The following is a 22,694-nucleotide window of genomic DNA, read 5'->3' on the forward strand; positions in this document are numbered from 1 at the left end:
GAGGTTCTCCAAAACGCCTGCGTGCTCTCACCAGATCTGCTGGTCAGTAAGCTTTGGTGTCCCTCACTTGTGGCTGATGTTCAGAGCTGGGGTCTTTCTGCTCCCACACTTTCCCAAGTACCAATTTCGTTATTGATCCCAGTCTTTTAAGGTTGAAACCTTTGAGTTACCTACTGAGTTAATGGGAGTATGGACAGAACTTACTTACATGCTTAACACATCTTAAATATACAGTACATTGCTCAGTCCTGTAGGAAAGGAACTGGGGTGCGAAGACCTAATGGATAAGAGAGTAATAATTAGAAAGTATTTTGCTTGGAGAATTGTTTATCTCTTGCAGCCATTTCTAGCCTGCATTTCAGACTATACAGAATGTGGACAATAGAAGTTTAAACAAGAGACAAAATGAACAGAAGCATTTGTGTGGTACTAATTTTCTTAAAAAAAAGCTACTCAGTAGAGGTCACTGCAGTGGATGGAAACAGCTCCCAGGACTCCTTAATATGTATTTACTCCATAGACCTCATAGTGCTTGAGTAGGCACTCTGTTTAATTAGTGGTATTTAAAAGGTTTAATCTGTGTAATCAATAGAATTTAAAAGGTCTATAGCTTACATTTGAAAGTGATTATGCTTGCTTTGTATGAGACATAATAATTTTAAATTACTTCATATTTTCATGGGTTTCTTGCTGTTTTATAACGGGCAGCTGCCAGTGGAGAATGTCTCTAAGAGAATGTAACTATGTCTGTACTAATAAACTAGACATGCTCAGGGCTGCTCCCTACTGCTGTAGTGGCTATGTCCTGGCTATTAAAGTTTTATTATCCTAAACAGATAGCTACATCCAAATAACATTTTGGGAATGTGCCCGATTCGTGCTACCTTCCAAATTTTTTGGGAGAGTGCTAGGTGGCTTTGACTTGCTCTAACAGTTTCACAGTTTAGATAATTGAGTTTCTCCTCAATGAATGCTTCTGTCAAATGCTCAGTATAGATGCTGCTTGGGTTTTGTAAAACATTATTTTGTTTATCTTGGTATTTCCACTGGTTCGTTTTGATAGCGCAAGGCCTGTCGCCATAGACGGAGATTGCGGAGTACGTCTGATGCAGTCCGACTAGTGCAAGTCCCCAGTGAGCTCAAGGGAGTGAACTGTATCTGAAGAGCATCGCTGGGAGATCTTTTCACTCACCCTTGCAGGGTGGTGGGGCAGGACTGGAGTGTCACAGAGTTGAGCTGCGCAGACCCACTTGCTATTAACTTTTATAGATCTTTCCAGTGTTAAGTGTTTGTAGTGATGACACAATCATATCTTGCATTGAATAAATTGTCATGTCTGGTGTTTTTCAATGCTTGGTGACACTTTGAGGCAGCTGGATGCTGCAGTAAAAATAGTGGAGTCAGCTGAAAGTATAGAGAGAACTTACATAGGCGGAATGAGGTTACTTGAGTTGTTATTTGATCAGGACATCGGGGTTAATACTTCTACTTCTACAGTAGCATCACGGGACTTTATACAACCAGAAGTGGACAAGACCTCAGTTGGTTTTTTTTCCGATGAAAGCTGGCAGCTCCAGTAAGCACACCAAGCCTGTTCAGTTGTGCTGCAGCTTTGGTGAGGAGTTGGGTCCAAAGGAGGGGAACCAGTTACTGAAGTACCAACCACCGTCCTGCAGCACTGTGGCTTCCACCTGGAGATTAACCTGCATGGCCTTGCTTTGCAGGTGAGGTCTGTTACAGTCTCAGAAATGGGTGATGAAGTTTCCAGCAGTGTAACAGCTCGAAATAACAAAGCAATCTGTTCAAATACTGAGGATGTCTTGGGACACGTGGATAGTGCTTGCCTGTAATTTATTTCATCATGTAACTCTCCACATCAGATCTGCATGAAATTCAATTTCTGATCCTGGTGTAAGCTTGCATTTTGTATGTTCATGGCAAGTAACAGAGTGGAATCTGTTAGTATAGCTCCAAGGTGCTGCATTCATGTGCACAAAAACAAGGACACTGTAGTTCTTTTAAAAATTTAAGCAGAAACATTATAACATTTGACACTACAGCCTTTCTAAGAAGAATCACAAATTTTCCAGCAAGAATCAATGAAAATGTTTATGTAAAGCGTCTCCCTTCTAGAGATTTTTTCTTTCTGTAGAAAAATATCAAATGGGTAAAAACTGAAACGTTCAAGTTTGGGAAGGCTGCCAGTATTGAGTGGAGCATTCAAACACCTCACGTCCCCAGTTACCTCTAGGCTGTATCTGTTCCTGTCTCCAGGAGAGACTACTGTGCATTGTAGGAAAAATATTTCAACCAAATAACATGTCTCTGTAAGGAAATGGAAGCTTAGAGCACTCAAACTACAGCTCCTAGGGCAGTAGTAATAGCTAGCAAGCATTTTGAGATCATTCCTCCCCATTTTTTTTTTTCACTTTTACCTTCCTCCTCTCCATCCTGTATTTCAGTGAACTCAAATTCTAAGGTTGCCTTTGCCTTTTGTATACTGGCAGATTTAGCTGCTGCATTCTTATGGCAAAACACTTAATATTCATGCTGCTTTTAATTTTAGTGCTGAAAGGCTGTAGTGGATATGATGATGCAGGAGTTTGGGTTCAGAAAATGGAAGGCTTTTTAATGCTTTGGCTATGTGTGAAGATTTATCAGCCGACTCCAAAACGAGCAAAGCTGACTGGAGTACTGCTTTAAATTGTCTATTTCAGTAAATATAGAGCCAGGATCTTTAAATGGCTAAGCATACAACTGGTATCTGATATCTAGAATGTGGCTCAAAATGTTGTTCATTCAGGATGAGAACAGGTGTTATAGATCTGTAGTACTACAATATACACATATATATACATCAGCAGATTCCTTTGCCTGAATTGCCAAAGAGAAGGATAACAATGCAACATATTAAAAATGATTTTATGATTATTCCAACTGGGATTTACTACATTTAAGGGAATTTAAATGAATTATCTGTGCGTTTCTTATTTCCCTGTGTGCTGGCAGTAGGCAGCCTCTCTCTCCGTTGCTGGCATTTGGCTGATTAATTGGCCCCTTGCTTGATCCTTTTTCCTTTTTTTCCTGTATAGCTTATGCTAGTGCTTTCCCTTTTTAATATGGTAACATCAAATTTGCTTAAGGTCTGTGAACTAATGTGGATTAAAAGTTAAGCAGCAGCAGCTCTAATACATAATTGATCTGCCAGTAGGACACAAAGAACTGATTCTGGTTCCGAGATAGGAAATGCCTTCTTTTTTTGTCCTACGCCCATAGTCTGAGCTCTTAAATCTATGTTAAATTAAAGTGAATAGACTACTGGAGACTGACAAATTATCCATGGTAATAAATTATTTAAGAGATTAATTTGATGTTTGAGGCGTAATGATTTTTCTACACAGACGCAGGTACACACACTATTTAACACCACCTTTTTTGGTTTTGATGCGGTTCTGTTCATTGGCAGCTGAAAACACCTTATGTCTAGCAAATGTTGTACACTTTGGGTCTGTATTTGTCTCTTGCTGTGCTCCATACCTGTTAGTACCTAACAGAAGATTTTGCTTGCTTAAACTATTTCTTGTAGAGATGCAGAGCTTTGTGACATGGTCTCCAGATACCCTCAACAACTGCATCCCTTTGCGAATGAGCAGGTCAGAAAGGGCATGTCTACATGCATTAACATTGGCTCTGATTTTGCTCCAGCTTGTCATACGTCGCTTTTCTCACTTGCTGAGGAATGACTCTTGACTGTTCAGTTAAGTGGGGGCAGAAGCTTGCTTAAGGTTTAATGTTCAATGATGCTCCCACCGAAGCGAGTTCTGTATTTTCAAGCTCCTTTTGAGGTAGACGTGGCAGTCGCAGCAGGGGCGTCTGCGGCTGCAGCGTGCAGGGCCAGCGGACGGTGGTTGCACGGCGGTGTGACTCAACAGCGTGCGCGTTCCGGCTGGCGTGGCACGGGGCAGTGTGTGGTGCTAATGGGTGGGAAGCAAGCCACCGCCAAGAGGCTGTCTCTCCCTCCCATTAAGCCCATTCAGGCGTACCGTATGTCGTCGTCCCTGCACTGGGGATTTAATTCTCCTGTTAGCATCAGCCACTAACATGGGAGTGACAGTAATATAAGAAAGCAGAAGATTTCAGCCATGCTGTAGAAGAAGGCTGCAAATCAGAAGGTGGCCAAGGCAAAAAAGTAGAAAGGAAGGAGAGGGAATTAGGATCTTTTTGTGCGCGTTCTTAAGCTGGCTGTGAAAAATAGGCTACATTGTTTTAGTATACTGCATTGGACTCGAGATGCTAGAATTTGAATAACGTTTTAACAGTAGAGCAGTAAACATTTTACAAACTATAGTTACAAACATTTGAAGATGTTACTTATGCAACAGCAATATCTTTTGTTAAACTATGCTATACTTGCAAAAAGACATACTTTCAGATGCAACCCCCCTTTATTCGGTTGGTAGAGGTAAGAGCGTAGCAGTAAACAGTCTCAAAGTGGAAACTGAAGTTCTTTCCTAGAGGTTTTGTTAATGAGTGGTGTTAATCTGAGTGTTGCAGGCTTTCCCGGTCTGCGAGTTGCCTGCGTTGCCCTCTGTGACTTTTCTGAGAAGCTGGACTTGCAGGTGGGTGGTGAGCCAGAACCGCGGGAGCATCTCCTTCCCAGCCTTTGGAAACTGAGCCTGTCCTGTGTTGTGCAGACAGCCTGGCAGCGGCTATGTTTTGTAAATCCTGGGTGGGAGAGTGTGGTGCATGAAGCTTCAGGGTTTTCGAGTAAGGTGAGCCTTTGTTTAGGTGGAGTAAGCCGTGCACAATTTTGGCAGTCACTTGTGATGAAAAGCTGAGTGATCTCAAGCAGTCCAAGCAGCTTGAGTACATTACATAGGGTAAACATTAACATCTACCTGCAAATCAGTGTTTTTATTCAGTCTGAGAAGTCTGTCATCACATCGGTTGCTTTGGCTGATGACAAACTTCAAAAACAGCATAGCTTTGGGAAGCAAAATGTTTTTGGAAAATGTCAGCTAAAAAGACCTCATGTAACCTCAGTGATTTTACATTTGTCTGACTTGTTCAGAACTGTGCACGCTTACATCGTTTCCTTATGTTCAGAAGGACTCCTGTGTTTTGATTTGTGCCCATTGCCTCTGGTCCTGTCACTGGGCACCACTGAAATGAACCTGGCTCTGGCTTCTTATAACCTCCTTTCAGGTGTTTATATACATTGATAAGATCCCTCTGAGTTTTCTCTCCTCCATGCTGGACATTCCCAGCTCTCTTAGCCGCTGCTCATATGAGAGATGCTGCAATCCCTTAGTCATCTTCATGGCCCTTTGCTGGACTCACTCCAGTATGTCCCTGTCTGCTTTGTATTGGGGAACCCAGCACCAGACCCGGCGCTCCGGTGGTTTCAGAGTTCAGCTCTTTTTCCCTGTGGCTATCCAAGTAATGTGGAATGAGGCTACTGTTATTTTCTCTTGCTGAGAGAGATTCACGTGTGTTCCACTATTGTCTTAGCAAGAAGAGATCTACATTTCTGATTTTGATCTTCCAACTCCTTGGATATGAATTTTCAAGAGTTATGAAAGTGTGATTTTAGGATAGACTCCACCATCACTTTTATTCATTATTGGCACATACTGATATCACAAAAAACATATTAGCTCTGTCCTAGATATGTATGATAAAACAAATAATTATTTATTTGCCTAGTTGTCGTGAATCTCTGTTTATTACTGTCAGGGTTTCCTCCGTAGCAGCTAACGCAGAGGCAGCCATCCTTATATAGCTTTAAAAAGACAGGGGATTGATGTCTGAAGTCAGAATTCAACAACAGTGATTTACGATCCTCCAGAGTAATAACTGGAATGGCAGTTCTTCCTCAAACAGTATTGAAATTCCCTGGGCTCTCAGGAGCATTTTATATGGGTGTGCCACCAGCACAGTCGTTCAGCAGTGCAGAAGGCGACAGAAACCGAGGTGGAGTTACCTCATAGGAAACCATATATTTTCAAGCACCTTTGTAAAGATAAAGTGTAGCTGAGCAGTTCAGACTGAGGCTTTCTTGAAGTTGAAAGGCTGAAATAAATCTCCGTTCTGTATACTATGACAGAGACATTTGAATGCTTTTTGGAACTGGAAATAGTGTTGTACTGCTGGGAACTGACCTCTTGAAAATTTGTATGCTGCATAGCTCATGATACCTCTACTTTTAATAAAATATAATACTTATTAATGGATCTCAAGTCAGTTATTCAATTTCCCCAGTAATTTAAAGCTTAATTACGCTGCATTCTAGATCTCAGTGGCTGTCCTCAGCTGATTTTTCTTAAATCACTATCCCTCCAATTTTATATTTCAGTTCAATTCTCGGGACTCTCATTTGCATAGAGTGACAGATTAAAATTGGATGGCTGAAATGATTACTGCTCTTAGTGCCTACTGCAGTGATGGAGACTGATTCCTCATAGTATGAGGAAACATATGGCTCATGAAATGATTCTTGGATCACTGCAGTTTTCAGTCTATTGTATTATTGTAAATTGAAACTGATAAAGTGGTAATCCAATTTTAATGCATCATGTCTGAAACTGAGCGCTGCGTTTTTGGAGAAGCTTTGGATAGTAAAATTGTAGGCAACAGTTTAGAAGTTCTCCATTTCCAGGGCAAAACGTGAATATTCTGGTTGGAGAATTGGTACAGCTATACTGATATACCATTAAGGATAGTGAGTTTGATGTAGCTTCCTGCAAATTTTGGCTGAAGTCAATCCACAATTAAAAATCCATAGGCTGGCTCTGGTTCTTCTGGGAAGTTGTCAGTTGGGATGATATGCAGAAATTATATGTAAGCCATAAGATTTGATATTTACTCATCTTATTTTAGTTTAGGTCTGCAAAATCAGTCTTGAATGTGACTTTAAAACATGGGTCCTCCATGTAGGAATACTTTACTTTCCTCTTTCCCACCACTTTTGAAGAGGGGCTAGAAAAGGAACATGAAGAATATGTTTTTCTCTTGCGCATCATAGTAATTTCTCTGTATCCCTCCCTGAATAGTTTTAATTTAATCTCTCCTGTTTTCCTCTGCTCCTCACGTTTATCTTATTTCTATGGTTTCTGCCTTGTCATTGTTTCTTTCAATCTTTGTCTTAGAGTTATCCTAAGGTTTCCCTTCCTTCCTTCTGCTGTGAAGGAAACGTGACATAGCACAAGAGATCATATTTTGCTTGAATAAAACAGAATAATAAGTGTAGCTCTCCTAAGGCAATTCTAGGTAAGGTGCTATTTCGCCTACTCACATTTGGAAGTGGTGAGGCACATGGTGGGGGGCTATCGGATAACTACTGGTGCTCCTCTTTGAAATGGCCCCCGGGCTGTGGGAGGCTTTCTGCACGGTGAAAAGCATCATGACAGTAATCCTGTGGTCAGTAGTTGTGGCAGAGACCAAGGGCTGTTTGGGTCTCGCTGACTAAAAGAGGGTGACTTCAGGACGAGGATGGTACAAGCGGAGATGCTGGTGTGGCATTTCATCTCCTCCTATACAGTCCCTGGACAAAGACTTTTGCCTTTAGGAATTTGAGTATGGCATTTTTATGAACAGTAATTCCCGGCATTATTTTTATTCCACCAGCATTATGGAAGTATTGCTACTATGTTTATGCACAGCACTTTGCAGTGTAGTGTTTTTTCCATTTGTCTGTAATCTTAATCTGACAAGACATTCACAAGCTGCCTGGAAAATGTGGGGTTTTTTCCCCTCTGTTGGAATTTCCGTAGAAGAAATCGCCATCTGATAATTGCCTATCATAAAGAATGATTTTCATCACAGGAAAAGAAAACAGTATAGAAGAACCTACTTCTACCATCTTTCTTACTGTTTTTCTGGCTTTGCCAATTTGGAAACAGCATCATGCTGTGAAATTGTTTTGGTTCCCCGTCCTCCCCCGTACCCCCTCCTGCCCTTTTTAATATCTCACATTCAAAATGAAGGGTTACTTAGAATTAAAAAAGAGACAGTGTTTGTAGTTGAAGACAGAATTGTCCTTGGAAAACAGGGTTTTTAATTTCCTCTTTAAAATTAAAGCTTTATTTTTTCCAGGTTCAAACTAAGCAAATGAGCCAAGGGAAAAAAAATACCCAAAACCCCAAGCCCCTGTCAAAACAAGAAAAAATTGCTAAAAGAATTTCACACATTGTCTAATTAAAACTTTCAAAAAAATCAGGCCAAAACCTCTTAAAGTTAATTTGCAAAAATAAAGTAATTCCAAATGAAAATGAGGGGATTTATACAAAATATTTTCTTTATCAAGCCCATCTAATTAAAAAAATGAGAGTAATCTGAGCCCTTTATCCCAGTAGTGGAAACACAAAATCTATGTAGGTTTTAAACTTCATTATATTTGTATATATAAACATGCAGACACATGGTCAAATGGCTTTTAAATCCCTATCCTCCTAATTAATTTAACCTATATATAATTTTTATGAGTAGGATATTGAAATGAAAGGTGGAAGATTATTTGAAATTAAAACAGCTACTTCAATAAAAAGAGGAATATTCTCACTGGATACCATCTCTCTCCTAATCTCATTCAATTTAACATATTTCTATATGAGCAGTAAGATATAATGACTAATAGAAATGAAAAGGAGGACTGCCAAAAGTCAAATTGCTTCACTGGAAGCTTCTTAGGAAAATGGCAACATCCAGTTCTAGATAATTATATCTTATTTTGTAGGAATGTCACCGAATGATGTTAATTTGCCTTTAGGTAGTGCTCTTTTGGTTGAACAGAGTAACAAAAAATTTATTTGGGCACTTTTTGCTTGTCTTAGAAATGGTTCAACGTTGTTTAATAAAACCAGAAAGCTCAAGCTTGGAGAGGACAAGTTGTAGTCTTACAGAAGGAAATCACTAATGCAGCTATTGCAGGGGTCAAGCAAAATTTCACCACCATTGAAACCTGAAAATTCTTTTGGCTCTGAACCTTAAAGGGCTTTAACACAGAGGGACAGAGGTGAAGTCTCCTGTTGTTACAGACAGCCTGAAGCTCAACCTCCTCAAAATTTAGTAATCTTTGTCTCAAAATGAGTTAGGTTTCTTGTTGGATGTTTGATGATGCAAAGCTGTCAACCACCTTCCAGTCTAGCTGTGTTCACGGTGAGCTTTTTCTCGTTTGTTTGGATGTCGGTGTTGTCCTTTGTTTTGAAAGAGTCTTTCCTCACCTTTCATTTATTCTCCCTATTGTGTTTATAGATAGCATCTGCCTTCTAGTATTTGTTTTTATAAGCAAAACAATCCAAATTATTTTAGACTCCACAAATACACTTTTCAGTCTCTTTATCATCCTACCGTACCACTGGATACGGTCCCAGTCTAAGGTCATGCCTTGAGCACAGGGGATCAGTCTTGGCACACAAGTTACTTTGTTTTGAGCCATTGCAATTACCCTTGTCATGGATGGATGCCTGCAGGAAGTTTGGTGTTAGGAATGCCTTGTTCTTTCATATTTTCAGTAGAAGTTACAGCTTGGGAGCAAGACTTGGGTTTCCTTTCCTGATGTGGACGGCTCTTGGTTCCTCTGGTAATTCAACTCTTGTAGTACTAAGGAAGTGAAATATTCCTTCTAATCAGAGCCTTTATTTCTCTGGTTTTCCGTAGTTTTCTCTTTAACATGCTAAAAATTAAGTTTAGTCATGCTGCCTCTTGCATCGGACAGAATGTTTCAGTGTCTTTCTAGTGGAGCTTTCTATTACGAAAATATTACTTTGGTTCATCATAGTGATTTTTTTTTCTCCCTGAAGTGCTTGACTTTTTTGTATGGCTGGAGGAAACCTGAGTTTATTACCGTCAGGAATAACTGTTAAGTGACAGTTAAGATACTAATAATTTAATATGCTATCTTTGACCTTGTAATTTTTCTTATGAAGGTGCAGTTTTAATGGTTTCAACTCTGTAGCCTCTTGTCGCCTGCAGATGCTACAGACTGAATTCATCACAGCACTCAAGCACAGCCTTAAGTAAAGAGTGTGAGTATGTTCATGATATTTGTCTAGACAATCCTTTGAAGGATGCCTATAGACTGTTTGCAAAGATGGTTTTACTGCCCATAAGGACAGCAAACCCTGAAACATGACCGCAGAACATATGTGCCCAAGCACTCTCACAGTGTTAGTATGTGGAAAGGTGTGTCCAGATGGGCTATTTGCAGGTGATATGCAGCACGTTTGTGGGGCCCTGATGTGGCTGGGCTGCCAGTGCATCTGTGGGCCCGAAGTGGTCCCAGCAGTTTCTAAGAGTTCACTTCTAAGAGCTGTGCAAACACGGTTGACTTCAGTACTGATTTCAGTTGGGGGAGCTAATTCTTTAAAAGTAGTCCTCAGAAGATTAAATGTAGACACGCTCCCCAAGGAGTGGAGAATACTGTGGGCTTTAAGAAGTTCTTTAATTGTTCACATTTGATAATGATGAAAAAGGTGGGTCATTTTTACTATGACACTACTAAGACTCACACCGATTTTCAGTAGGAATTTGGCACTTTCTTCTCTCAAGTACTGTTGAAACTGTCATATACTGGTTGTGCTGTTATTACAATGTGCTGTAAGAGTTTCTGCTGGCCACAGCGGAGAGAAGGACCCTCTATGAGATGCTGAGAGTGGGCTCAGGTGAGGGCCAAGCCCAGTACAGGGTGGGATGTGGTGCCCAGCAAGTAGAAACCTGGCTTCCTGGTGTGTGCCAAGGGTGGTAGCAGGCAACAGCAGCTGGGTCCTAGGAGAAGAAGCTTGGGGAGGCAGGTGATATAAATTATGCACAGCAGAGAAGTAAAACTGCTGTGCTGTGAGTGAGCAAAACCATGTCATTGAAGGTGGAAACCCAGTGAGGCAGTTTGGTTGGGGTCCTTCTTCAACGCTGTCTTATAGAGGAGTGGTCAGTTGCTGCCGTGCACTGGTAGTCGCCCTGTCCCGCAAACAGTAGCGTAGGGGTCTGCGTCTTCCTCGGCAGCCCACTGTTAATTGTCGCTTGTAAGCCTTGTATTGCAAGGACTGTGGTTCCTAATAGTAACTACCTGCTTGCTAGTGTCTGTGGAGTGGCCATGGCCCAAGCTGGCTTCATAAGAGGCATGGTTAGGTTGTGTTCTGCTGCATAATCAGAGGTTATTGCAAATGCTAAAAAAGTCCGCACACTGTGTGTATATAATTAGTTCTTTTTAGTGGTTTGGTAATACTCCATCAGTTTTATTAGTCTTCCAGTCAAATGCACAGCTCACTTCATGTCTCATCTCCACTTCTTACTGTTTTCTGGCATGGGATTCCTTTTACTTAGAATTCATATGATTCATGGGTAACAGGCTTTTCTGTTGAAGTGCAATATGTCTACAGAGGCAGTTGTGACTGCCACCACGCTTGTGACTTAATCTATGTAAAAACTCACAAGAATCAGTGATTTGGAAGAAATTCCCACCTGCTGTTTGTGTAGGATGGCCATCTGTCTGGCAAATCCCTAGGCAGAAGTCAGATATGTCTGAGAAGAGCCAGACAACCTCCTGACACCTGTTTCTCCAGCAGCTGTGGTTGCTTATTCTGCTTTTTATTTTCTCACCAGGTGCTGTTGAGATTGGGTTTTAGATCTGTGTTCAGCGGCTTTTGAATTCTAGACCCAACACTGGGTACAATGAGGGATCTTTCTGACCAAATCACCCTTTCACCTTCTGGGCCCAAATTTTGGGCGTTCATAATTACACCTTAGGAAGTGCACCTGAATTTGGGCATCTCAGTTCAGTCACAGAAATCGATTAATACCCAACTTCTTTAGTCAGTTCTGGAAAATGCCTTTGGAATGGCTGAAAAACACTGAAACGAATTTGCTTTTAATATTGTGGCACCTTCTATTTGAGAATCATCCCACATGTATTCATGACCCTCCATGTAAATGGATTCCAAGATGCAGAAAAAGATAGTGGAAGTGTCAAAGTGGTACTTTTTAAAGATACTCCTTTTACCTGCTATTTTAAATAACTGAGCCATCCATTTTGAGCCCCTGGTAGAATATTTGTTTGCCTACTGAGATCTTCTCGTTCACAAATTGTCCTCAGTTTCTGTGTGAGACATCTTTTGAGCAATAAAGAACAAAGGTTTCATAACTTGGTCTGTGTAAGTTTTGGGGCGCTTGTATTAATTAAGAAGCCTATAAAATCATGCAAGAAGGCATGCAGCCCAGAATGGCTGGTTTGCTTTGCTGTCTTCCATAGTGTCTACATTATAAAAAGTGTGTGACCCCCACGAGGCTTAACGCAGTTACCATTCCAGTGTTAACTCTGAAAATATCTTCAAAGACACCTAGATGAAACTAGCAAAAGATATTTTCTGCAGCTCTAGTGCATGCTCTTTCTGCATGGTACATGCCACGCTGCACCAGACTTCTTTGCTGGAGCAGCAGCCATGAAAAACCAAATAAACACAACCTTCTGTAGATGAATGGTATCTCCTGCAACTAAAGGTTAAGGTGTCATCCAATTAATTATCCTTCCTAATGGATTCGTTGGATTGCTGTGATAGGGACATAATTTACTACCTTTTGTACATCAGCGGTTGTGTTCTCAAAATGGTGTTTAGGGGTTTACGATATTGAACAGGGTGAATTAGATGTCAAATTATCAACCATCCTGTTTGACATTTAGCCAGTGCTGACACGAACTATGCATTTAACAAGATGAGGCTTCTGTAGCACAGTCTTTCAGTAGGATTGTTTTATTTCAAGGCTGTTGTTCATCAAATGTTTCTGTAGAAAATCTGCAAAATAGACTGTTAATTGCATTGACTGTTGTGTTGTGGCCAACCAGACGTTATTGGAGTGTGTTGTAGCTGTCATCCTCCCTGTAGAATGTTGTTGAGGCATTGCCTCCTTGATGGAAAATAAATCATCTGGTAATCCACCAAGTAGTTGCAGTTTGGAGGCAGGTGGTACCCTGATGTAAAGTCTCCAGCTGGGTTAGGGGTGCCTGTCAGTATTTGAATGGTATTTTTGAGAGGAGCAAGTGACCTCTTCAGGCTTCATTATTCCCACAGCTCTGTATACATCCACAGAACTAAGGAGGTTGCTTGACACATGCACTTTTTCAAAGTATATTCCTGTCTGGATACATTTCATTAAAGATTTCCTTCCTACAGTTCCTGCCTGCCTTAACTGACAGTTCTGGATTGGTTGATACAGCTTATGATTTTTTCTTGGCTATTTTTTACTGTGTGCTGGATGACCTTAAATCAGTATGCTTCAAATGCTGCTTTGTGGATTATATCTAAACTGTTGGGTTCTTTTATATGGCCAGCTGCCTTGTCTCCAGAGGAGGCAAAATATGTCTGTTTTCACAGAATGCCCCGTCTAACCATTTGATTGCCTCCTTTGAGCCTCTGATCCCACTGACACAGACCAAAAGCTGCCTTTACTGAATCCACGCAGGAAGAGGAGGAGATGTGGCTGGGAAGCATGTCCTTGTTTGTATCTGTGTTGTCAAATGGGAGTTGCTGCTGCTGTGAGGAACCTGTTTTTGATCTAAACAACTAGCATGGCTGCCTAGAGTGGACCACCCGTTGAATAAGGGTGCAAATGAAAGCCATTGATTTAATAAGTCTGTACACCTAAACACCGAGAAGGTTCTCATAACCCATGAAAACAAAAGGGGACATGCATCAATTTACAAGGCTGTTTACACCTCTTGCTTCCTTGCTCAGTGCTGTAACTCCAGGCAACACAGGAGACGGCAGCAGCTTATTGTGCTGTTTGAATGTATGATCAACCAAGCAAAGACAAAATGAGTTTACGCAATGAATTTGGCAATAGTATTCCAGGACAGAGTGTCTGCCCTCTTCAAACTGCCAAACCCTCTGGCATATTCTCTTGACTTAGAAACTGAAAAATGCACATCAGCATCTTTCCTAGTGAGTTGTCTGCCCCTTGTGTTTTCCAGTAAAAGAAAAATCATTGTTTCAATACAGATATTCTGTCCTTACATTTAAGCTCCCAGAAGGCCTCTGACTATGCGACAAGAATTAGTCATGGCTATTGCATAACAGTTCATGCATAATGTTTAATGCATTCTCAGTTTTATGAAATATGGATAATATTGGAGACATTTTGAATAGTAGTTCAGATTTACACTTTCTTTTTAAGGTGGAAACAAGAGGGACATTTCTAGTACTCTTCAGTGACACTGGAAGAGTAGAGATGGTTACTATTGAAATGACTACAATTCCTAGAAGTGGAAGAGAAAAAAATATATTGCGTAGATGGATTATGGGCAAATCATAAATGATTAAAGCATTTCTGGAGATTAGAAATGCCGTGCTTTTATTCCAACACCATAGCTGTCTCAGCATGCTTCCTCACTGCTCTGTCATGGGTGTGTTGCTGCTTGGTGTGGAAGGTTGGAACGCAACTGAGAGGACACAGTTTTGAAGAATGTTTCTTCTTGTTTAAGGTTTATTATTAAAATGAAAGCATTCAGCATTAAAAAAAAATTGATTTGATGCGTGTGCAACTTCTGTTAAGAGTCAACTCACATTGTATATATTTGTTTTGTGACATACAGGACAGTTTTCCAGCTCGGTTTGGAGGAATACATTTCGTCAATCAGCCGTGGTATATCCATGCCCTCTACACAGTTATACGGCCCTTTTTAAAGGAGAAGACACGAAAAAGGGTATTATTCTATTTAATTGTCCATCACCTGGCAGTTTTACTCAGCAGATGTATCACCCTCTAGTAAAGTAAAAATACACAGTATATCAGCTTGCTATTGGTGGAAAGTATTTTAATACATCTGCATTGTAAAGAGTGTCTCTAGCTGTTTCAGAAACGTACACAGCGTTATCCTTTAAGGACACAGTCAAGCAGTGCAGTGAAGTGTATTTTAAAATGTAAGCATATGCTTTCCTCTGGGTTATGTAAAGAATATTTTCAACATTACAGTTTCTATTAAGGTTCTGTGCAATTCAATACTTTTCAATTTCTATGAAAATTATTTGTGTCTTTCTTTTAGGAGCAGAGGTAGTGAGTATGAAGTCCTTTTCTAGTGTGATTTCCTTGATATTAGCATGAACTAAAATACACAGCTGGTATATAGTAGTTTGCAAATACTGATTTGAACGAAAGCCAATGAAAGGAAATTCGTGTGCATGCATCTGAGCATAAGCACGTGCAGTCTCTGAGATGTTGCTGAATTTGCAGCATTTGCATCAGTGCAATTAAACTGGAGCTTGGTGGTGATAGCACATAGAATGATATTATTTCTGTAACAGGAAGTTTGTCATCCAGGAAAACACAATCAGCATCACGTACAAAGCCACTGCAAAGAATGTGATGATCTTTTTTTTTTTTCCTGATGGGATCAGCTCTCTAAGCAACACTGTATTTTCTCTCCTCAAACATAGCGTACAAGGCCACAATGATCCTTGGTGTTTAGCTGTTTCTTACTGACAGATTGTGCTTGAGTGGCCTCTGGTATTCACAGATTTTGAGCTATAGATCACAAAGCCTTTTATGTGATATCTGTTATAAATACACAAATGAAAATCCATTTTGCAGGATTCAGTTGCACTCTGTTGACTACAGCTTCCACAAAGAACATTATAGTGCCAGATATGTTTGAGGCCTTTTTAAGTCAAGTGCTCTGTATGCATAACGAGGGAGTAAAGTACAGCTTATGGGTATGCTACAACATTAAAAATAAGTGACAAGACAGCTGAACATAGGTGCTAACATTAGTTAGCATCTAAATTTTTATTTAGAGACCTGAATCAGTGGCATATATTTTCATAAATGCTGACCTACAACTGTTTTTGTCAATACCTATAAGAAGTAGTCAGGTGGTTAAATATCGATTTAGGGTCCAAAACTTAGTGTCAAACTGTGAAAGTTATGTCCAGCACGTAAAATTTAAAATCAGCTTTAAAAAAAAACATAAGAGACAGAACAAATTATTGTGAAAAAAACCCCAGACCCAAAAGAATTCTCTTCAGAATTTTATCAGGCTCCTTCTTTGTCTCTTGTGTTTATCCTGAATTATTTTTTATTTTTTAAACATGTCTGGTAGATTTGCAACTGATAGCTATATTCAGATCAATGTAGTACTAGCCGTGTATAAAAACAGTTGCTAAGAAGTGAAACATTCAGTTGGAAAGGCACCATAAAACAAATTACTTTTGCCATTAATATTTGTTCTTTCACACAAGGATAAATCCCTTTCTGAGTTGGAGGAACATTACTGGGCTTGCATGGTCATATTAAGCTTCCTGTCTCCACAGCTGACTGGAAGATGGGCTGAAATAAGCAATACAAGACAAGCATATATTTGTCTGCCTTTTGAATTTAACTCTTGATAAATGATGCCAGGGGTATAGCTGTCCAGAGGAGTCCCTGCAAGGTGAAGTGGGATGTGAATGGATAGTACTTGACGTCTGCCTGCGCACACGCCTCTGCCTGCCCTGTGGGGAGCAAGAGGCAGCGTTCGGCTGTTTGGAGGCTACACCCTGCCTTGCCTTCCGGGCTACTTCAGCCCTAGTACCTTAAAAATGGCCAGGCACTGCCATTCCTACTGTTTGAGCGTACGGGCACTTCCTGGCAGGGCACTGGCTGGTGCCAGCTGGTGCTTTCTTAGACGTTGCCCAGGAACAAATTAGGGATGGAATGGACCAGTGAGCAGTATGTATGAGGTGAACTTGTTACGGAGATGGAAGGGGTTTAACCATATGTATTTGCACTGTGCCGTGGCACTTGCTGCCAGTCCCAAAGAGTGAATCCTGACCCATCTTACTTGCTAGTCTAGAAATAGCTGCTGTCAGCTGTCTAGCCATACCCAAGAGCAGGCATTTCCTCCCAGTGGATGGTCTGCAGGTCCCGAGTAGCTGTGGGAGAAGGATGTAGAAATCCAGAGGTGCTCTGTTTCTAGTGCTCATCGATCACACATTCCAGCTCCCTGAGGAGAAACAATAAGGTTAAATATAAATACAAGTATTCATATACATATACATTTATAGAAATGTAAAGCATATCTGAAAATAAATCGGTCTACCAAGACACTGATGGAAAATATCAAGTAGTTCACCAACTATTCTCTCATTGTTGTCACAGAAATTATTGTACTGTTATTACTTGCTTCATATATTGTCAAGTATGGATGGTGGTTATTAGTACCACCATATCAAGGAAGAAAATCTTTCCAGTGGAGTTTTCATTACACTGCACTATTGATCTTATTTATAGTGGATGGATGCTGAAAGTCAGTACATATTCCGTAATGTATACAGTGAATGTTAAATATATTTATTTTTTATGGTCTTAATTTATTCACTTGATTTAATTCACAGGATTAGGGAAAGCAAATAGCAAGAGGTAGGCAATCTGTCTGTTTAATCTTCAGTCCGTCTAGTTACCTGACATCAGTTCTTACCCTCCTTAGGCCCCTTGTCCTGCAAACATTTAAAGTCATTTATGCTTTAATCACTTTGTAGGTTTATGACCACGCTTAAGGCAGAGGCGATGTGTGTGTTGGTGGCCATCTCTTTTAGCCAACACAGCTAGAATATTGGAACTGTACAATATCCTCTAATAATGATGATGTTATGTGGGCTTGGACAATTTTTGTGATACTGCTTTGTTTTTACCTGCATGTGTACATACAGATATTCCTGCACGGTAATAACCTCAACAGCCTGCATCAGCTAATACACCCTGAGATCTTGCCTTCAGAGTTTGGAGGAATGTTGCCCCCCTATGACATGGGGACGTGGGCAAGAACACTGCTGGACCATGAATACGATGATGACAGTGAATGCAATGCGGACTACAATGCTCCTGCAAAGGAGATTGAAAAGGACCTCTCTCCCAAATCCATGAAAAGGTGGGTTAAAGGTACTGCGGTCTTCTAGTATTTGTGATAAGGTTAACATTTGACTTCCTCCTCTTTTATGAAGTTGCAGGTAATTCCCTCAGTTTATTATATATGAGGACCATTTTTTTTCCTTTCTTAAGATCACTGTTGATTATAGACCATAGTGTTGATTGTTATCCATGCGAGTTGTGAGCTCAGTACAGCTAATTATTTCCGTGCCATATAGGTAGTGTATACAGTACTCTGTTTGGAATAAGCCGATATGCCACCCCAGCCTACGGTGAGTATTAGAGAGACAGTGCTAGCTGGAGTGAGCCTAGGTGCAGAGGATAAATTTGGGCCAATTATCCAGCTGGGTGGTGATGATAAGTCTTACCTTCCTCCATCCCACAGCCCAGTGCCTCATATCCACCAGCCTGTAGGTGCCAGGACATTTACAGCATCTGAACTGCCAGTCGCAGTGACTGCACACAACGTGAGAAAAAGTAACGAGGAGAACCAGGACAAAAATCAGTGCCAGTCGTTATACTCAGGTCTGGTAAACATCCTGGCGTTCTGATATTCTTCTCTTTGAGAAGATACAGTATAATTGCTTGCTGCATTTTACCATTCCAAATAAAGTACAGGGAGAGGTTAGTTACCTCTCCAGTAACTATGGAAGCAGTGAGGTTATTCACTTGGGAGGGGTAAACCTGGTCCAGCCTTGGCAGGGCGGTAGAAGATAAAGGTGAAAGATTACGGCAGGGTGATAGAAAAGGTTGAGCAGGGCAGCAAAAGTCAGAGTGCAGCTCATAAGCCTAGCAGTGAATCAGAAGAGAACAAACAGGGCAGAAAACAATATAGAAAGTCATTAAAATTACGTCAGAATATGCTGAACTAAGAATTCAGTTTCAGGAGATGGCATTTGGTGCAAAAGGGAGAGAGACTCTGGAAGCAAATCAGACAGAAATATTTTCAGTCTCCTCAGGGAGATGATTTTGGCTGGAAAATGTTGCATAGATTGAGGGGGCAGTGTGGTTTGGAAGAGAGATATATTTGGGGAAATAGGAGACAACAGGAGATTGCCATAGGAATAAAAAAAAGAAAAAAAGCAGTGAAGTTTAAGGATTTTGTGCTGAAAAAAACTGTAGTGCGTTGAAAGTAGGAAATAGCAAGAGACTGGGTAGGAATGAACTAGGATAGGGAGAAGTTAAAAAAGGTCCTGAAGCCATATGACAAAGATGCAATTAACACAAGTAATGGAGAAAATGGGACAGCAAAGAGCGACGGAAAGGGGTAAAGAGAGCAATACATTTATATATGATTTGCATATATACAAGAATTATGAGACAATAGAGAAGCTGTCTTGGAAAGAAGGGTGGAATTTAGGAGCTGATACGCTCCTTACTGTTGCAAAATGAAGTAATGAAGGTAAATAGCTTCATCCAAGGTTGCAACTGCAAAGCATGAGAAGGCCTGTGACAAGACGCTTTGGAGCAGCCTTCTTCAGACTATCCTGAGCAAACACATCAGTGAACGGAAAAGCAGTGGATCGACCAGATTCTTCATTCTTTCTCAAGGAATGCTTTCTCACGCTTATCTGTTTTATTCTCATTTAACTTGTGCTTGAAAAATCTTTCATATAGAATTACACTTCAGTGTAAACTTCAAATTGACATTCTTTCAGCCTGAGTTAGCTGATATGGTAGGAGACATACTGCGGAAAATAACGTTGAAATTTGTATCTACATAATATTGAGCTGAAATTTCCTCACCTTCTTTGCATTCCTTTTCAGTTAGGGTGTCTGCAGCACCTGCTGGAATCCTCATTCCCTGCTGTTGGATATAAAAAGTACTAAGCAGACTTACTGTGCTAGTACCAAGTAGAAGGCAGTGGTAGTGAGATGGACAGAAAGTCCCAGGGCTTCGATGTATTGCGTGCACAGACTGTTAAAACAGAAATAGAAAAGTTAAGGTAAACCAGATACTTCATTAAAAATTAAATTTAACTTGAATTTGGCACCTGATGGATTGTTTCTCTCAGTTTAAAACCACACTCAGTGTGGTATGTTAGAGCAGAAGATGGTTTCTAACATATAAAAAACCATGACAGTAAGTCAGTGAAAAGTCCTTAACTTAGAACAAATTTCACAAGTGTCTAGCAGATCTCCAACAATTACCTTGTTTAATTTGGCTTGCCATTTTAAAATTAGTTTATTGCTCTGAAAGGATATCCTTTTTAAACTCAAATCCTGCTGAGAATTCATTTCTTTGTTACTCATTTTTGCCCCCATATGAACTAGTGGGGTTCCTCCAGATGTTGAACTTCTGGTGAATTGGATGTTCTCTACTTGAAAGGAAGGCTGATCGTGGGGAGGGTGGTGGAGATAAGGAGGAATTAATGCCACCTGTGGCACAGACCTCTGGGGAGAACGCGTTCACGTCCCATGGCAGCGTCACAGCTGTCTTAGCGGTCTTGTTTAGCCTGTGGCTGTGTCCCCCCGTGGCTCTCAGGGCTGAGGCACCCAGCTGGAGGCCTGCATCTTCTTCTCGCCTAACCCCGCAGGGCAGATGTCTGTGTTGATCAGCTTTGCAACGCGCCTGTTGTGGCTTTGGTTCCTCACCTTTGCAGTGGGGCTTTGTAGTACAGCTCTGTCCTACTGTGTTCTGGGAGAATTTATTCAGTAATGTCTGTAAAGTTATTTGGGAGATGTAGATAGAAGGTGCGAAAGACTTAGACAAGTGTTTTTCCTTTTGCATACCTTCATATATGAAATGCTGCTGAATGGGATGAAACGTGACAGTAAATGTTGATTTAAAACTGAATGAAAACGATTTCTCCTTCTTCAAGGCGATTAGGCTCCTGAGCTTACAAGCCATAGATCAGGGCTTGCGCAGTTTCATTTTCACACCTGCCTTCGCATCAGGGAGGTTGGAGGCCCTGGGAATTTGTGACCAAAACTGCCTCACTGGGAATTTGAGGTCAGGTTTGCAGCCTTTCCGGCTACCCTTCGGTTCCCCAGATGGCAACTGGAAACCTTGGCTGCTCAGACACTGGCCGCCTAGAAGGAGGCTCAGTATCCTATTAGTACTTACATTCAGTTGGGAATCCTTTCAACTTAGTATGCTTCCACAGCATTTTTTATCTTGATGAACTGGATTTTCCAGGAGTACAGCTTCCCACCAGCAAATTTTCAATCACTCAGCTTTGCATTGGCATGGCACCTTAAGATTTAAAAAAAGAATATTTAATTCAGCGGTTTAGTTTTCTGCCTGAGGAGCTGATCAGAGTTCTAGATGAGAGTTATTGTACAGTTTTAATTAAAAATTTTTAATTATGTTTATCACAAGAGAGACCATCAGATTTTTAAAGCTAATTTTCTCAATTTTAGCATTAGTAAAAGAATGAGGCAAGTATTATTAGAAAATATCCTTGTTTTTAAAGTTTTCAGCTAGGCTCTAGTTCAGATGTTTTTTCTTGTGTTTTTGAAGGTTTTTTTAGATTCTTTGGGAAAGACCAAATTGTCTCATGCTGTCAGCCTCATTCATTGGTTTCAGTGGATCATGCCAGTTTATAAGAGTAGGGGATTGACTCTGTGTGTTTATCTTAGGAGAGGTCAGAATTTGTAAAGGTTTTTCTCCGCACTGTAAGCCATCCACATGGGCGAATCTGTAGCAATGCTGCAGTTACACTGTGCTTACACCGATCAAAAATAGATGCCTACATTGCAGAGATGTACACATGCTCTAGCCATTTCAAATCTTTACAGAAGGCAAGAGGAATAGACATTTCTAGCATGAGATTCATCTCACTAAAGGAAACATCTAACAAGGGTTGCTTTTACCGTACCCCAGAAGTGTTTGCTTTTTGACAAGCTGAGACATAAGTAATATAAGACCCCATCTTAACACTTTGGACTTTGTTTTTAATGGAGCATTTTGAGTTTGCTGGAGGTTGGGATTTCCTCTTGTTCTCTCACTCATGGCTGTTGCAGGGTGCCAGTACTAGTGTTATGCTTCTGTGCTGAATCAGAGAATCTGGAGAAATTTTGCAATCACCACTGAATTTGCTCTTACCATCCTTCCCTGCTCTGTTTAGTTGAGTTGATAAGTGAATTTGACAGACGTGTTCACTGCTCCCAGAAATCCTGCTGGCAATGGCAAGATTCCCTAGGGTTGGCTTAGGAGCTCACGCTGTTGCATTTAAGTGCTATTCAGAAAAGGAGCAACTTGTGCTTCCAGCTAACACATGCCACTAATTGCAGCGTGCCGTTAGCCAGCTGGGTGGCTGAATTGTTCCTTCTTTAACAGCCCAGTGCCATATAACCTTCTGGTAGAGAGGATCAATGTTTAAGACAAAAGACAACCTAGTTTGCCCTCTGATGTGTGCTGAGGGTGCACCCTGCTTCACTGTTGTGCTGAAGAGAGTATCCACTTTAGTCCACCTTTTGCTCCTGTATCCACAAACAACCCTTTAAAGCCACCTAATCACTCCGTGAGGGTATTTTCTGACCATTTGCAAAGATCAGATGCTTGGGTAATGCTGTACCATTATTTGTAAGCCCTAGCAGAAATGAAAATAAACAAAAGAAAGCTGAGGTTTACCCTCATTTGTCTTGATCTAGAAATGTCAAATAAACATGTTATCTCTCTGCAGGTCTCAGTCGGTTGTGGATCCTGGGGTGCTGAAACGCATGGATAAGAATGAGGAAGAAAACATGCAGCCTTTGCTTTCACTTGACTAACAGTACCTGAGCATTGGACGTGAACTGAGGCGGAAGGCACTGCCTCTCAGCAGCAAGCAAACCGTTGGGAAAGAGAGTACAAGCTGGCA

At 40.8% G+C, this 22,694-nt stretch overlaps 1 protein-coding gene across 1 annotated transcript in view; it reads left to right on the forward strand.

Annotated features, from left to right (window-relative positions):
• The window catches only part of CLVS2 (clavesin 2), a gene marked incomplete at its 5' end in the record, with an annotated part of 39,831 nt that extends 17,226 nt beyond the window's left edge, over nt 1–22,605 (forward strand). The window contains 3 exons of the mRNA XM_010289894.1: nt 14,582–14,692; nt 17,673–17,890; nt 22,518–22,605. Coding sequence (XP_010288196.1) covers nt 14,582–14,692; nt 17,673–17,890; nt 22,518–22,605 — 417 coding nt within the window. The remainder of the gene's footprint in view (nt 1–14,581; nt 14,693–17,672; nt 17,891–22,517) is intronic.
• Between the last annotated feature and the right edge of the window lie 89 nt (nt 22,606–22,694).

The sequence above is a fragment of the Phaethon lepturus genome, unplaced genomic scaffold (assembly GCF_000687285.1).
Source record: "Phaethon lepturus isolate BGI_N335 unplaced genomic scaffold, ASM68728v1 scaffold6536, whole genome shotgun sequence".
Classification (NCBI taxonomy): Eukaryota; Metazoa; Chordata; class Aves; order Phaethontiformes; family Phaethontidae; genus Phaethon; species Phaethon lepturus.